This window comes from Bombus pyrosoma, linkage group LG16 (assembly GCF_014825855.1).
Source record: "Bombus pyrosoma isolate SC7728 linkage group LG16, ASM1482585v1, whole genome shotgun sequence".
NCBI classification, from domain to species: Eukaryota; Metazoa; Arthropoda; class Insecta; order Hymenoptera; family Apidae; genus Bombus; species Bombus pyrosoma.
Genome location: NC_057785.1, coordinates 7,036,692 through 7,054,321, shown reverse-complemented (window position 1 = coordinate 7,054,321; position 17,630 = coordinate 7,036,692). Strand labels below are relative to the sequence as shown.

The window sequence follows — 17,630 nt, the reverse complement described above, 5'->3', positions numbered from 1 at the left end:
TCGAGGGGCAGCAAGGTAATGCATAAGCCGCTTCGATACAATATCGAGATAGAGTTCAACCATCCGGAATGCTGCTCCGGGCAGGAAACCCAGCGAATTATGTATCGAACGTGCGAGATTCTCGAAAGCATGAGCTACGACAATCACTTTTCTGCGGTACTATCAACTGCTTATGTTATAGTTACTAGCAGTACATAAACCATTGCTTCTCTAAATTCCAATATAACGATCGATGTTAAACAAGATATTCAATTAAGAAGTTGCGAAAGAATTTCACGATACGATAGAGAAAAGTAGAGCAAATCGTTGAATATGTTAAGAATCTTGGTAATTTCAATAATCTAACGTCTTATTAAAACTGACTCGTACTAACAGCAATAACGATAATATCTAATTTATTCCTCGTATTGTAATACTTATTAGTGTAATCTAAAGATATTCCATAACATTCAATTTTTAACAATTCTATCAATCTAGTAATATTCAAAATACTTAATTCCTCGTAACACAGATGCAATGTAATAACAGCAGAACTTTCGTTTCATTTTCTATATCGCAGTATCCGAGACACATCTTAATATAATTTAATCCAAGTTAATAATTTCTCTACTGAAAATTGCAAAGGAAAATATAAAAAGCTGCACGATCCGCGGTAACTTTCCGGAAAAGCAAAATGTCTGGCCGTTGATCGACGCGGTTCACATTCCGTTTCCTAGTTCGTAGCAGATCCCGAAACTTTCGATAACATCGTAAACTACCGTGCAAAAGTTTGCACGATGGAGTCGCCGTGGAAGTCAGAGATTCACGATTCTGTTACTGGATTATTTCTTTCCGTGAGTTTCTCCGATAATGCTCACGCTCGATATTCCCAACCTTTTCCGCTCGTATCTTTCGCCCCTGGACCATGGCTACCCTCTGCCACCTTCGTCTTTTGTTTCTCTCTCTATCTCTCTCTCTCTCTCTCTCTTCCTCCCCTTTTTCTTTCTTTCTGCCACTTTTTTGACGAGACAAATTTTCGGCGACAAATTTAGATCACCTAAGCTCCCGGAAAAAGTTGGATTAAATTTATTGTTACAAGAGGATGGTATTCGTCTTGTGAACCAACTGGAGTAACTGGATAACAGGGTGGATTATAGCGGATTATGTTCACAGAATATTTATCACTTTTTCGAATTTCCTTTTTTTCATCTCCGTACAAAGAAACAGCTCCGCGCAATTTCGTTCTCCCCGCAATTAATTTCAATTCATTTGGTAACATTGTCACTCTGCTATTATACAATAATTGGTAATATCTAAACATCGTTTTAAAAATATGCATTATGTGCAATTTCATTTCACAGTCCAATTATTATCGAGCATTTATTCATCGAGATAATAACTTTGAAATTAATATGTCCCGTTTCTGTTAATTAATTTTAAACATAGGGCGCTCGTCAATGACCAAATTCTATGATTCACAGAAACTCGAATTTATACAAAAATTTGCACGCAACCTGATATGATCGCTGTTCTTCCAATTTTTTCAAAACAAAAAGTATTAAAAAAAAAAAAAAAGAAAAATATACACGCCGTATTAGTCACGACTTGCAAAAGAAACAATTTGATTGAGTGGAAACAGTGGAGTTTTTCAGTGGTTTGGATTGTGCATTTGGTTAGCCAGACGCGGATCAGCGCCATCAGCGCGCGGATCGCTCGCGATACCCGGCGGGCTTTGCGCGCTCGCTTAAAATTTAATTCGAGCACAAATCCTCGGCTTTGTGGCGGTTCACCGGCCGTGATTGGCTGCCACCTAAGTTTAAGCTCGCCGGCTTTAGCTCGAGCGTCGAGGAGCGTGCGTGCGCTCCGCGTAATCCGACGAGAACGATCGCCCTCTGTGCGTACACGCTCGCTCGAAGATAGATTCGCCGACGCCTATGGATTAACCGATCAAAAAGAGGAAGATTCACTGGGATAAAGTTTTTCGAAAAAACTTGCAGTTTTTTTACATATTTCTTGGCGAATTTGTATGCGCTGTGCGTCTGGAAAAGATAAATCTAAAATGATTTATTTAATTCGAAATGAGATATGCATGGTAAAATGGTCACGCTAATTCTATCGTGATTTATGGTTATTTAATGTAAAAAATTAAAAGTAGGATTTATTAAAAGTTATCTTGGGATTATTTCATTTTACGATGTGATATCTTAGGGCTTTATTTTTTTATCCATAACGATTATTTTATTTTGTGAATTTATGAAGAGTTGCGTGGTCGCGGTGTATCTCATTTTTAATTTTGAAAAAATTGAAGAAAGAACGTTGGATGACCATATTTTAAAGTTTCAGCTTAATTACGATTTTATTAACATTTGGGCGAGGTAAATGCGACAAATGGATCGTTAATAATTGATTATGAATAATTTGACTTGAATTCGGTAAACGTTGCTGATGAAATTGCAATATGATTATCGACGATATATGTACATTATTTTATAACATCATTGATCAATTAATATTTACCGGAATTAAGTTCAAAGTATAATCCACGACAGATTGGTATGTATAATTATATTTAAATGTTTTGTCTTGCATGTATAATACTGTGAAATTATTATCCATAGCTGAACAGATATGCGTAAATAGCGTTTCGCAGCGGCCAAAGATACGCAAAGACAAATATTCCATTTCATATTCTATTACAAATATTTAAACAACATCCCGATTCCCGCCAATTTTCCGCGTCATCGTTCTTAAATTATAATAAAATTAACAATCTCGATTTCAACATTGAGACGACGGGGCGGATTGTAAATAATTCTAACATCACACGTATATGTTTGGAACAAGTCAGCAACATAATTGATTAAAACCCATGTATTCTTCTTCCAATTTTCACAAAAATTCTCAGTGATCGTATGTGTTTCGAAACTTTATACAATAAAAATTCCAACGAGGTTCTAGCTATAGACGAAATTGTCGGAACAAGGAGATGCAATCGGTATGTGGTCAGACGTATCGTACAATGTGTCCAATAAGCATATATTTTTCTGAACAATTCTTTTAAATGTCTTTCATTTCCAAGATACGTGGATAAAATACTACAAAATGAACTATATTATCGAAATAAGGAGATATGGACAATATACGATCAGACACACCATACGTATCTTCATGTACAATTTTTGAAAACTTTTTACAATTTCAGAGTCGCTTAAACGAAGCAAAGCGAGTCAAGTGCCCTTTATTTATCGTTAATCAACCTCGAGATCTTTCAGAAAAATTCTCTCAACCTTCTCAAAGCGTCCTAAAACCAACCCCTCGAAAGCCATCAACAAGATTTACTAAAAAATTCCACCCTCGATTTCCCTTTTCACGTGGTTGGAGCCATCATCGGCGGATCACAGAGGAAGCAACAAAACCGTCGGAAAAAACCGGGGTCAGCACGGTGGAAGCGATCGTGTACGATAATTCGTGGCCGTTAGCCGCAGTCCGCGTCGCGACGCCCTCATGGGCGTCGTTAGCAGGGACCACGGAGTGGCGTGCGTATTTACGCAGCGGAGGAATCAATAAACCATGTCCGAGAACGAGATGGTGGAGGCCGCCATTCGACAGGAAGGGGTGAAACTCACCCTTGCACGCCATCCGGCTATTAGACAATACAAACAACCGGCCTGCCGCTGATCATGTCCGCCCAACAACGAGCCCAACGCTTTTTTTCCATATCCTGCTACCCCTTTTATCGTGTTGTCGCCCAGTGGGAACAGGCTTTCGGCTTGTCGAGAGAAAGAAAATTTTAGATCGTCGATGGTTGTGGAATTTCAAGACGAATCGATAATTGGGGCGAATCGATTGTTGAAGATGGGACAGAGATTTCGAAAGAGAGAGGCAGGGAATCTTTGTAGCAAATTGTTGCTAACGATAGATATTTGCAGAGTGGAGGAGTGTCAGGCCTAATGTTTGTAATAAATTATTTTTAACAATAACTGTCTGTGAAATGGAGTAGATTCCATTTTATTTTGGTACTGATAAACAATTTGACGAAACGAAAGATTTTAAGAAAACTATATATATACCGAATCGAATGACGAGGATTTAGAGGAAAGAAGAGTAAGGATAATTTGTTCAGAAATTTGGCTCGTTTAATTACTTAATTAGGGCGAATTGAGCGACGATGACGAAGGAAAGATTCGACGAGATTTAATTAGAAGTTATTTCAAAATGATCCAATCTACACACAGACACAAATCATTCGCTCATGTTCACTGATGAAACACTCGATATAAAATCTTTCAGAGAATACCGCATAACAATCAGCTAGCCCAGATTCACCCCGTCGTTCTCAGAGGACCAAGGTGCTCATCAATTATAGGTCGTTCATCGGTAACTCCGGAATTCTGGTTTACGCTCGATGAAGTCGTTGTTAATAAGTTGCAGGAGGAGGAAAAAGGAGGAGAAGGGTTTGGGTTAAGGGAGTTGGATATAAGGAACGGAGCTCGTTCTATGACTGGTTCTCGTGGCGCGTTATTAATCCACGTGCTTCGACTAGGCATCGGAATTATCGAGTGGCCGTGACGAGGTGACTTTAACGGAGGCTCTCGTTAAAATGCGAATACTCGACTTGACATGGCCGATTTCTCTTAACGCGGAGATAAATACGCTTCGTCTGCCGCGTCCCATTACAGCGGTGGAAAAAGAAGAATAGCCCACGCGTCGGAACCAGGGAAATATAATTAATGCGTTATGGCTTTCCCTTCGTTTCAGTTCTTTTTCCAACTTTCCCGTGTGTGCTCTCAAAGTTTTCGTTTCACTTAGAGCGGTATTTTTCTTAATTTCGCAGAAACTTTGATAAACGTTGATAAATTTATTAAAGTTGCGGATTAAGTTTTAAATATAAATTTTAGTGCTCTTAATCTCCTGGAAACTTCATCTTTGACAAATCTATTAAAGTTGTAGGTTAGAAAGAAGTTTCAAATTTTCATTTTAGTCTTCTTGGTTTCCTAGCTTTCTTTCCTGTAACATTTTTATCGCTCACCGTGTTTTCTGAAAACTGAAATTCTTTGTCATGCAATCCCGCAATTGTTTCGAGCGCTTGTTTAATCAAATTAAAATTATAACTTTCTATATTATTTAGGGCAGCCTATTCCATCGAATTTCAACTTTCATCAGGATCATTAGTGTGCCTAAGTTCCTTTTTAACTCTAGTCAAACGTGAGGAATTTAATTTGTAGATTTTCCAGAACTTTCTATCCAACGCAAATGCGATCTAAATAAAAAGTGGCTGTTTTTGGTTCCAACGTCGAATTACAAATGAAAAATTTAGAACATGAAAAAGTTAGGACGATTTTTTTCCAGCGTGGAAAGGAGAACGTGTCGTTGGTTACAAATGCTGCTTGTTTCCGAAACTGCGGGCATTGCGATGAATCATTTTTAAACGCATTACGAACGCAACCGCGAGATTTATGCGATTCGTGAGCATTCCGTGAAATGCGTTTAGCCAGGGACGATGAATTAGCGATCGTTTGATGATAAAACGAAACGGTGTTTCTTTTTTTTTTTTTTTTTTTAATATCTAACACGGACGATATTAACTGAAATTTTTTCAAAAACTATAAAAAATGTTATATTCCTCAGTTAATTTTTCGTTTCGCGACGATTCGTTTGTTTTGTTGGGATTTTTTAATTCAGAAACTCGAAACATAACTTCAGGAAATTATGAAATTTTGATTTCTTTAATGTCTGCCGAATTTGCAAAATAATAAACTTTACAAATCCAAACAAATTTCCGAGTTACCCTGGGAACAATAAAAAATTGTTCCAAATTAACAAATAAATCCGTAAACCATGACTTTATTATTGTAACAGAGACAAGAAGATTTATGAAACATCGTCCATTGTTTAGAGAACTCAATTTTACCAGTTGAGCATCGGGCAAGAGAGAGAGAGAGAGAGAGAGAAGAACGATAATACAATAAATAATCGACGATAAATTATTTCGACGAGCAGGTCAACGAACGAAAAACTCGTCCCCTTGTTTTTTTCGATGCGATCGCATAAATAAATCACGACGATCGCGCTGAGACAGCTCATTCTCTGTCCTCCCGTTGCAATCTACGAGTAATGACAACGGCGTTATCGACAGACTGATAACTACGAGCAAGAGTAGCCACAGCGCGAAAATTGTTCGATGAAAAACGCTTTTCTCCTCCCTTCGTGTACCACCGTTTTCGTTCGGAATTTATTTGTTGACCATTTTAATCCTTCGAAACAATTTTTTTTTTCATAGTTTTTATGAGATAGCTTTAGATTTTACTGGTATTTCTAAAAGAATTCTCTTATCAGTTTCTAGAACCCGCAATGGAGGGATTCAATTTAGATGGACCTAGGTTGTTTTTTGAAATTATTACTTGTTCATTTGGAATCATTTCCTATGATGCTGAAGATAGCTTGCCAATTGATTTCAATTTACAGAAGGTTATTTTATTTATTCGTGGATTCTTTAGACAGATATTTAATTGGTAAACCTTTTTTCAAACAGTTGTTTGCTTCTCCGAATTTATTCGATGGTCTGAAACTTTTTAGAATTCGTTATGGTTTCCGAGATAACTTTAGAATTTCTATTGGCTATTGAAATAAAAATTTGAAAAACTGGAATAGCGAGAGTACACTGGTAATACGTTCGGAGGACACGTGTGGCGAGCGTGAAATTAAAATTCGGATTGGATATCCGCGATGGGTCCACGGCCCTTACATTCGTTTCTTTTTCAATTACGGTATCACTTTCGATTCGAGGCCGTCGGGATTCACTTACAGCCACCGTGTCCGCCGATGGAACTTCCGTGTAATTGGAGTGGTTCCCTGGCGAAACTTCGCTGAAACATTTAATCAACATTCTCATCAACTCTCACACCACGATAGAAGAACGTGTTCTCGTAATAACCTATGGATGAAATTCTTCCAGTCTCACCCCTTTCTGTACTTCCCCCCACCCTCCCACTCCCTTGTTAAGAGACCTACTTTCGTTTTACACGCGGATTAACCCTTCTCAGTCGTAACGTTTACATCTTTGGATTTCGCAGTCGAATCACGTGAATAGGTTAGGATTTATAACTGTTTCATGGTCTCGTATATTGGCCTATTAAGCTGTTCATGAAGTATAGCAGCGAATATTTGAGGACACTCGGTGTTTCAATGGAGAGTGGGTTAATTGGAGATAAAGTTGAAATGGAGGGGATAATGCAAGGACATTGTTAAATTTTGGTGTTATTCGAGGTACACTTTACGGAAGATATAGTTATGCTATTATAGAGGGATTTGAAGATAGCCTGGTATCTTTGGAGATGCGAGAAACTTTATTTAGGGACAAAATATCATGATACAGGGTGAAAATATTCATAATTCAAGGAATCGAATCTGTTATCTAAATATAGAATCAGGGTAGTCTCGTATCGTTGAAGTATTTCGCGCCTTGCTTCGATTCTTACCCGCTTTCAAGCGTGGTTTGCTTATATTACGTTTGAACGTAGTCATCAAATATGTATAACTTATATTTAGGTTAAAGTTCCTCCTCGGGGCTCTTCTTGACAAATCATTTATCTATCTACTACTACGTATCCTAAAAACCTATTACTGTCATCTATACATTCATTTGAACATAGTCATGAAACATCGCTTATGTTTAGGTTAGGAGTGGTTTAGGTTTTTGGCGATTTAAGTTAGGTTAGGTGTAGGTTACTTTTCATTTATCTACTTACTACAACGTATTCTAAAAACCTATTAGTATCATCTATACATTCATTTGAACATAGTCATGAGTCATCACTTATGTTTAGGTTAGGACTGGTTCAGACTTTTGGTGATTTAGGCTAGGTTAGGTTTAGGTTACTTTTCAGTTTTTTCTTTTTGAGAAATTCGTAATCTAGGATGATAGAATCTGGTAATTTTTACAAGCCACTTGAAGATAATCATTAAACGTCACTTAAGCTTAGGTTAGGATTATTTTCTAGGATTTTTCTTGATAAATCCTTAGTCTGCGATAAGAATCTTAGTACTACCATTCGCACGACCACTTAAACGTAGTAATCAAACACGCTTTATCGACGGTATAACTACCGACTTAACAATCCAAACAACATAACTTTTAAGAGTCTCCTTGTCCACAATGCTTCGCTATTTCGGCACTATTCTGATTGCGTTTTTCAATTCGACCCCCGAATAGAACAAACAAATAAAAGTAAGCGATAACAATGATCATTGGTGAGTATCGTGGAGGTCGTAAAAGCGGCCGAATCGACGTTGCGTCTCAAACGATACAGAGAACAGAACGATCGGACGATGTGGCACCGAGCTTTAAGGGATCGCCGCGAAACTCTTCGGATCATCGAGAAACGATAAAACGTCCGAGTTGTCGTGGCAATAATCCGGAAGTTGTAGAATCGATCCTGAGAGCACGTCGCAGCTGCTAGATCGGAAAGCGTTTATGGGCTAACGAGTTGGATTTTTCAACGACTCCACTCGTAGAAATTGAAGTATTTTTCGACGTTTTGAACCAGTCGGTGAGAAGGTACTTTTAGAAATTTCATTGCAATTTTTAGAAACGGAAATTTAATTGATACGAGGCATTTTGAATATTGGATAGTGCATGTCTAATTTTAGTATCGTTATTTTGCTTAAAATAATCCATATCGATTCTTTCATTCCTCCAACTACTTGAAACTTGTCATTTCATCAAGCTTCTAAATATTTTGGAATATTTCCATCTTTTAGTATTTCCCATTCCTTTGAAATTTTCCATTCTAAAGTTTCGACTCTCCCAAATTTTTCGTCCCGTAACTTTCGAATTCTTCGAAATGTTCGTCGGGGAACTTTTCAATCTTTCGAAATTTGTTATTTCAGCGAATCTTTTTACCCAGCCCAACTTCAATCTCGCCCATTAATTTTTTCAATTTCCTAGTGAATTTCGTTCGATCAATTCATCGTGCAAATCAATTTTCCCAATTCGTGCATTAAATTTTACCGTTCCTATATCGAAAAGATATTCACTATAACATTTACCATAAAATTTCTGGCAGTGAAAATTCTGAAAATGTAACACTGTACAATATCCATTATTGTACATCATAAAATATGGAAAACAAAATTACAATATAACGTAATAACATTATACGATATTAAAATAATACGAAACTAACGAATCAACAGACACACTTAAATTCCAAGTGTTCCAAAAACATCGTGCATTAAAATATCCATAACTGCGATCGCTAAAAATTACGCTCGGAAACTTGTCTCAAAAATCCAAACAACGTTTCTAACAACAACATCGGTACATTTAAACTTCCCTCGAAAAAAAAAAGGGTAAAAATTCGTCGCCTTAGCCAGCATGAAAAAAGAAGAAAAAATGAAAAAAAAAAACGGACGAAACATGAAAGGGGTTGGGTAAAAGTTGCGAGAGTGGTGGTCGAGTTGGGTCGACAAAAGCGGTCGGGTTCGGCGCGTTTAACTCCGAGCCGTTTGCGGTTCACGAGCTGAAGGGCAGAGAGCGTTCCCTTCGCTTCCGGTTGCCTGATAGTTACTCCAAATGCGATCACGAGAAACCGCTCTCGGATACCGTGTCCGCGGCTTCGTTGACATGCATACAAACTTGGACAACTTTCGAATTGTAGATCGGCTGCATGTACAGGCCAACGTGGAAAACTTGGACGAGGGTGTTCTTCCATCGAAACAGCTCCAAGAGAGACGCCTTTCAGACCTTGGAGAGGCTAGTTGCTTTCCATTTTAGAAAGTTAATCGACCGAGTATTCTTCTGCCTTGATGGGAGATTTGGAAATTCCTGGCTCCTTCCTTTCGAACAAATTTTTCATTTAGTTTTGTACTTTTCGCGGGGCGGACTTTAGAAAATTAATCGATCGAGGACTGTTTTGCTTTGGGAGGAAACTTGAAAATATTCAGACGTGTGGTAATCGTAGTTTACGATAAACGTTATTTAGTTATGTTTTAATTAGTAAGAAAAAGAGGAGTATTTTATTTGATAGAGGAATGAAAAACACGCACACGCGACGAAATACATTGGGACAAAAATATCCGATAATACGGTAGAATAGAGAACAATTGAAATATAGAAATTATTAATTATCAATTACAAATAGTATTGTGTTCATACCGATTTCCTAACAAAAACTCTATTTTATAATAATGTAATAACATTCTACGCGAGCTTGCAAAGCTTCGCTACCAAAAGCGTGCAACTTAATGCAAGAAAAACATCCATTAGTGTATCTTAAAGTTACGGCGAGGTTCCAGACGATATTCTTGGGAACAGTCGATTTATAAACGTCAGAGACCAGCACACACGCATCTCCGTCCTCTCTTTTATGAACCATGAACCGCGTTCGAAGTGTACGAATGGCTAGCTATTCGCGTTGCGAAACGTCTGAACTCGCTGATGCGTGCGTTTCACGCATATATATTTATCTTTCGAGTCTGCTTTTATGCTTGCTCGCATTGATCTCGCGCTTTGAGACCATCTCGAGGCTTAAATAACGAGCAACTGTCGATAAACAGACGTACAAATGTACAAGATACAAATGAGCGCAAGGTTCTTTCGTGGAGAAGCAAATAACAGAAAGAATGTGTCACACGAAGGAAATTTGTGCACGCGCGAGGAAATTTGGTCTGTCCCATTAGATAAGTAGAGGAGATTTTTAAATTTTGGTTAAATTCAAGTTTGGGCAGGCAGTGAATAGAATTGCTGATTTCTAGTTCCCTGGGAATATCCTGGCGCCTTTTATTTTATTTCAGCCGAATTTTTAACATTTTGCGAGAAGGTTTTCATTTTCAGTTCTTCGTTGATACTCTTATGCTACGTGTTATCGTAGTAGTTTGAATTTCAGTTAGGTTACATTACTTAATCTTAATTTGTATTCTTTGTGCTTTACGCGATAAATGTTACTAAATTCTGCAAACTACGTGAGCTTGATCGCATCATCAGTCAGACCTCTTTCGACCTAAAAATAACGAAGAGTCAATTACGTCAAAAGAAATGTCATCCAAAAAGAAAAATATGGACGTTCGATAAGAAGTACAGGAGGTAGCCAGAAACGAAGGTAAACTTCATCCTCCCAGCCAGCAGGAAGCTGAGGAGGATGTAAGGGGTGGGAAACAGGAAGCAAGGGAGAGGCAGGAAGAGAAAGAGACTACAGTGGAAGGTAGAAGTTGCGAAGCAGAGCTAAGTAAGCAAGGTGGCAACTAGTAGGGACACAAGACAAGCTCGAAAAGTTTTAAGTAGCTACGTGATACTACTTGCCCCCTCTTGGACCAGTCGTCCCTTTTCCACCCTCTATCTAACCGCCCTTGTCTCTCTATCGCGCCCTGAAGTTTGTCTTTTCATCGTGTACAAATGCCTAGGAATCGCGTGTGTTAGTACACTTTGTTTTATCTTTTCTTGCAGATTTTCTCAGATGTGAGTGTATTTAAGAGCGATCTCTGTTACGTTAGAAAGAAGTTGGAGATGTTGTGTTTTCTGAATGGACCAAGTGTTCGAACGAGTTTGTTTGATCGCAACGGCGTTTGGATATTTCCTTTTCCTTGGGCGAAATCGTTTAAGAGAGCTTTATTGTCTATCGTAGCGTTTTATTTGGTGTCAAACGCAGAATAGGAAAGAGGGTTATTTCTTTTTTATTTGTCTTTGCATTCGATCTTATAATAACAGAATTTCCTTTTTCTTTGTTACAGAGAGATAGATTGCTATAGGTGCATCGTCATGCACATGAAGCATCCGAATGTTCTTCAGTATAAAGAAAGTAAGTCTCGCCCGTTATGGGCACCTGCTTTGATCGATTTTAAACGCGTATTTTAAATGTCCGCAGAAATTGTTTAGTTATCGAAAACGAAGTACCAAACAATTTCACTGCTACGTTTCATTGCCATTGACGAGAGTGTTAATTAATATTTGAAAGATAGAGAACTATTATTCTTTTTCAGCTTATTGCATCACAGCGTCGCCGAAACCTACTTTGCCATTCATATGCAGCGAGTTGAGAAGCGATGCCATATTAATTTCCCTATTTCGCACGGGGGCAGCTCCGATGCCCTGTCCATTTAAGGGACCCCTAGAATTCACGTACAGTCATGGCGAAGGGGAGTGTAAGTCGCCGTTATCAGCGGCAGAAACCTGCACTCAAGAATCGCGATTGCTTTTCCGCTACCAGGCGTGTGCCAATGTGCTGTCCTCTGAAAGCGTCGGTGAGTGTACTTTATAGCTCTCTTCTCACTGTACTTGGAAAATTTAGATTTCGTGAATTTATCTCTATATATTGCTGTGCATAAAAATTACACGTTCGTAGAAAATTGAAACGTATAAAAATGTTGAAAATTTGCATAATATTGAGAAACATACAAAATATACAAAATAAGGTACTCATCATAACATCTATAGTTTCAAACTCTGCACGAGTATCCACGGTCTGTTCGACGATATCCTCTTTTCTGTATTCTTGCCCAAATAAATATATTTTTTCAAGAAAAAATTTCGAAAAAGGTAAGATAAATATCTCCAATATTTGTCCATCAGGTAGTTTCATGCGAAAAACCGTAATTTTTCTTCATGCACCGAGAAATACCCAATGACGACGTTAATTAACACGACACGCAGTGAAAGAGAATCTGTGACGGTCAGTGGAACTTCCGGCGAATGATTAACGGCCCTGTCAATTACCATTTGTTGCTGCTACCCCTTGTCCGACCGATTTTCCGCGATTATTATACCAAGGGAAAACGCTCGTGCCGCTATAATTCATTCTACGCGGCTGCGGTGCGGTTTATTAACGGTTAGAATATTTCCGTCCATAATTTTCTCCGCGGACGATTTAGCCTTCCTCGTAATTGGAATCGTTATGCATCGCGGTGTAATTGGGGGAAGCTAATGGTGGTCAGAAGATTCATGATTCAACGATGAGGATTTTTATTCGATGACCGAAATTTGTGCAAGGACATTGAGTGCCTTGAAACAAGAATAAAATAACATTTTCTTCTTTTCTTGGTAGCTTTGAAGTATTTCTGTAGGTTAGGATTTGACGTAAAATCGTCTTAAATAGCTTAAAAGTATTATTTCTTCCACTATTGGGTAGTTTAATGGTGTTTCGAATTAAGGTTTGACGAAGTTTGATCAAGTTTGAATAAATTAGGAAACAATTCTACGGAAATCCTATTTGGCAGAGATTTGATAATTAAAATTTTGGTTTTACTTTTATCTTAAAAAGGTTTGCGAGTTAAGATTTGTAATTGAAGCAAAGTAATGTATACCTAATTCAACGTAACGTTTGATTTTGTTTGAAGATGTGGAACTAGAGTGCCTAGCCACGTGGAAGGAAAGCAGCACGCACAATCTAGTGGCGAGGTTGCACGCTCCGCGGAAAACTAGCGACGAGGATAGCTACAGATGCTTCATCTATGAACAAACTTCGAACAATTCGTGGAATTTGGCGCAAAGTGAGGATGCCTCTTGTACTGGCTTGATCAGCGTTAAGGAGGCTGCCAAGACGTTCAAGATGAAACAGAGTAAGTGCTTATAAACAAAGTTTATATACAAAAAATCTCGATACTTAGAAAATAATCTCTAGTACGGTAGCGCCAAATCCTTCGCTACTAAAATACGCTTAACTGACAAATTAAAACCACTCTTACGAAATGTTCCTATGATATCACTATTAAATTTTCAATTGTAAACTAGCTTAATGTACCGTCATTTGTAGGAGAAAGGCCACTCGCGAAGCAATCTACAGAAGGCACGCTTAACTCCCAACTTAAAACCAGTCTTCTAAAAATATCCCTATAATGTCACTATTAGGTTTCCAATACTCAAACTGTCAACGCAAAAATCCCTATTCATAAAATAATCTCCGCAACAGTACTCGGCAACCAATCTGATACCATAGTTGGAAAAAGTCTATGACCAATGTTAAAAAATCACCTAAAATCATAATATTATCATTTGCACAAAACCCTTCGAACATTCGTTTCATAAAAATCAATGTACCTCTGTCCGATTCGCTGATAACCAATTCCATGCATATGAAATCTCTTCCAACATCCACGTAACCGAACGTATACGAAGTGACACGTGCACTACCACAGTGTGGCCAGGTGAAAAGGAGCGATCCTGCGGGCAAATTGTTGGCACATTGACGTTATCGTTAACTGATGATCGTGCGTCTTGGCGCGGGGAAAACCGCGGGTACCGATAGCACCAGGGCACGAAGAACGTAAACTATGACGGTGTCCATGGACACCAGATCGGATTCTTGGGCCGCGTGTTATCGACACACTGGCGCGGCGGTCGACGTCAACTACTTGGGGTATTCCATGGTATCGCATAACTGCACGTAGCCTTGCTAGATTGCGATGATTCTGCCCTCTGCAGCCATGGTTAACCAAATTGAGGCGATCACCAGCATCGTTCGATCCTCTCTCAACATTCTTGGGATTGATTTTACCTGCAACCGCGAATCTTTGATCGGCCTAGCCTGGAATTTTACCGCAAATTCTTGCTGAGAGGTTAAAAGTCTCCGCTCTGAAACCGAATTCCTTGCGTGGCTACGTTGTATAGGCTTTGTAGGTCGTGTTTCTGCATTTTTGTCCCGTTTTTTGATGAAACTAGGCGCAGATTAAAGATTCCTATATCCTCCGGATAGTTTTCCATCTAATCGTGAGTTTCTATCGTCAAAAATCATTTTAACGCTCGATGATCCCTGTCTTTGAATTTCTGTCTCGTTGTTTAAATATTCTTTTAGGCAATTTTTCATCTAACTAACTGTGGTTTTTTGTCGTTAAAAGTCTCTGTCTCAAAAATTTACAACGAGATTTCGAAAAATTAACAAACCATCTCTTTCGTTAAAAGTTTGCTACGAAAGGAATTATTATAATGTTCCTCATTGAGTAAAAGAACGTCTCAACGTTCTGACATCTAAAATGAAATTCTTGCAGGTTCATCGTATAGCTCGATCGTTCATTACCATTTTAATTTATCAATCTTCGGTCAGAGTGGAGCGGATCATCATCGTCGATCGGCCTGTTCGGTTCATTGCCCCAGTTTCGGTTTAAATACACCGTTCCTCGTATCCTGTGAAGCTATGAACGTGGATACGAGTAGACAGTTGTATTAGATGGAGATGATCTTGTTGCTGGTTTTGCGGTAAACCGCTTCCAGTTGAATTTCCCGGATACATGACTGATTGCGCGATCCTGCCACTGGCCAGGATTTATTTCCAGATATTTTCTGAACGATAATATAGCACACAATACCAGAATATTGTTCCGAATTTAACAAATTGATTTAACAAATTTAGTAAATTGATTTAATGTTTAAAATTGTATTTAATTATTTGTTTGTACGATTATAACGTTATTATTTGGGTGTCTTAATTAAAGATAAAAATGGAGGCAAATTTCATTATGCGCAGTGCATTTAATAAAATTCAGTTCGATCGCTATAAAAGATTCTGTAGCTTTAAAAATGCTGTCTTATGCTCAAAGGAATATTATACACGGCGTAGCTGGCGATTTGCAGTCGCGATTATTTCTTTATTAATCGAACGCGTTTTTTTACACGTATTTGAGCCATTTTTGAGTTTGAACCGAAGCAAATCGCGGCCATAGGATAGCAACGAGATCGAGGGAAGCGGGTTGCAGATCCCAGGGACTAATCTGCCTTCTGGAAAGTTTAAATGGAAACGCCAGGGAATGGGGTTAACGAAACACCCGAGCCAATGTTGCAATAGAGGCGTGGAAAAATTGCTAAGCTGCTTAAACGCTCGAATCGTTTGCTGGAAATTTCGAAATTTTTCCCCTTTTCTAACAAAACATCCCGAATTTCGAACCGAGCATGTTGAAACAAAAATTGATTTAATACGATAATTGACTAAACTGTTCGATTCACGGACGAATAGCTTGGTGCAGATAATAAAACGAAAAATGATGGAGGTATAAAATAACGCAATGTTATTCTTTAATTTTAATAATTATATTCTTTCTGCGGAGAGTTGTCTTAAACGTAACGCGAATCGATTCTCACAGAAAGTACTACGCAATGTGGCAATGTTTGAAATAAAAATTTGAATTAAAAGATTGTTGTATACCACCGGTGCTTTTCTATAAAATCTCTAAATAGAATAATTAGCAAGATTTGATAAAAGTTATAATCTCGGTGCGTAAAATTACGAGCCACGAACCAACTTGGTTTTGCACAAAATGACATTAATAAGAGAGATTGCTAATTTGAGTTGAAAAGAAAGTTTAATAATTCGCGAAACAATGGAAATGGAATAATTTTCCTAAAAGCACAAATCGTACGTTCAATTATTTTACGCGAAAGCAGCGTCTAAATTCCTCCTATTCCGCATCCTACACGTACGCAGCAAACAAAGCGACGATAAAAAGGCGGCAAGAAAAATCTGCAAACAGAAACTTTCCACGTTACACTGAGTTACATTCAAGTTTCAATATTGTTCCAAGGTATTTACGGTCCCTTCGAGATATTTCCTTTTTTATTCCGTCTCGAATTCATTTCGTTCTCCTCGAGAGAAGAGATTGCGGTTCGATGCAAATCAAGGATCGTCCCCGTCCATGTTCTACCACGCTCCAAGACCAAATATAAAAAAGAAAACCACCACCATAAAATGGTGAACTCGGAGGCGTGCACCGATATTATTTACAATATGATTGAACAGCTTTCTATAAAAAAAAAAAAAAATAAAAAAAAACGGTAAAAAGACGTCCTTCCCGTCTCGTGGGAAATAATAGGCGACGGGCTAAATTCACTTTGCCCGTCGGTTTTACGTGTCCAGAATCGCGATAAAAAATGTTAGACTCGTGACGAGGTAACAGGATTTTATGATAATTGATTTAACGAAAAATCGATACGCATAATTTGCATTTAGAGCGAGCGAAGGTTCTTATTATATGATTACGGCACGTTGTATGGAAATCTGTTTTGTTACTTGCTTCATATTTTTTAATTTTTATTTTTGCCATAACAATTATATCGTAATACTAATTGTGCTATTGATTTTATGTACAATAACTCATTTGATAATTATTTGGTACTGAAAATTTGTTTATTGAAATTCTCAATTATAGAAATAAGTAGCAAAATGATAGATATAAATTTATGATTTATGTAAGATGAAAGAATGGAACAGAAGAAAAAGTAAGTTCGTAGGTAGGATAATAGCGATAATCCAAAGGAATGCAATAATCCGACATAAACGCGAGTCCAGGTCGCCTACAAACAGTTATCGCGTCGATGGTCGACTGCTCACAGCTATCAATCACTGTGCGCGAATTAATGGACCGTTAAAAATGCACAGGCGTCGAAGTATGTGGCGTACAGGACGCCTCCGCTGAAAGGCGATCGATACCTCGATGGGACACGCATGTTCTCCCACTGTCTCGCCGAATTATCATTAAAAATTGTCACGTCTGATTCCATTTTCTCATCCTTATTTCACAAATTTCTCACTCGTTATTTATTCGTCGAGACGTTCGCATAATCTTCGATCGAAAATTAAAGCGAGAACGTGACAATGAATTTTTAGAAAATTTGACGGGAAATAAATTTTTTCTACAATTTTTTATTACAATATGCAATGGTCGAAGGAAAA

General features: G+C 38.1%; 1 protein-coding gene across 5 annotated transcripts in view; it reads left to right on the top strand.

Moving 5' to 3' along the window:
- Positions 1-17,630, top strand: part of LOC122576788 — a 314,658-nt gene that overhangs the window by 256,580 nt on the left and 40,448 nt on the right. For all 5 annotated transcript variants that reach the window (XM_043747566.1, XM_043747562.1, XM_043747563.1 and 2 more), the window contains 3 exons: positions 11,707-11,774; positions 11,956-12,216; positions 13,309-13,530. In XM_043747566.1, coding sequence (XP_043603501.1) covers positions 11,707-11,774; positions 11,956-12,216; positions 13,309-13,530 — 551 coding nt within the window. The remainder of the gene's footprint in view (positions 1-11,706; positions 11,775-11,955; positions 12,217-13,308; positions 13,531-17,630) is intronic.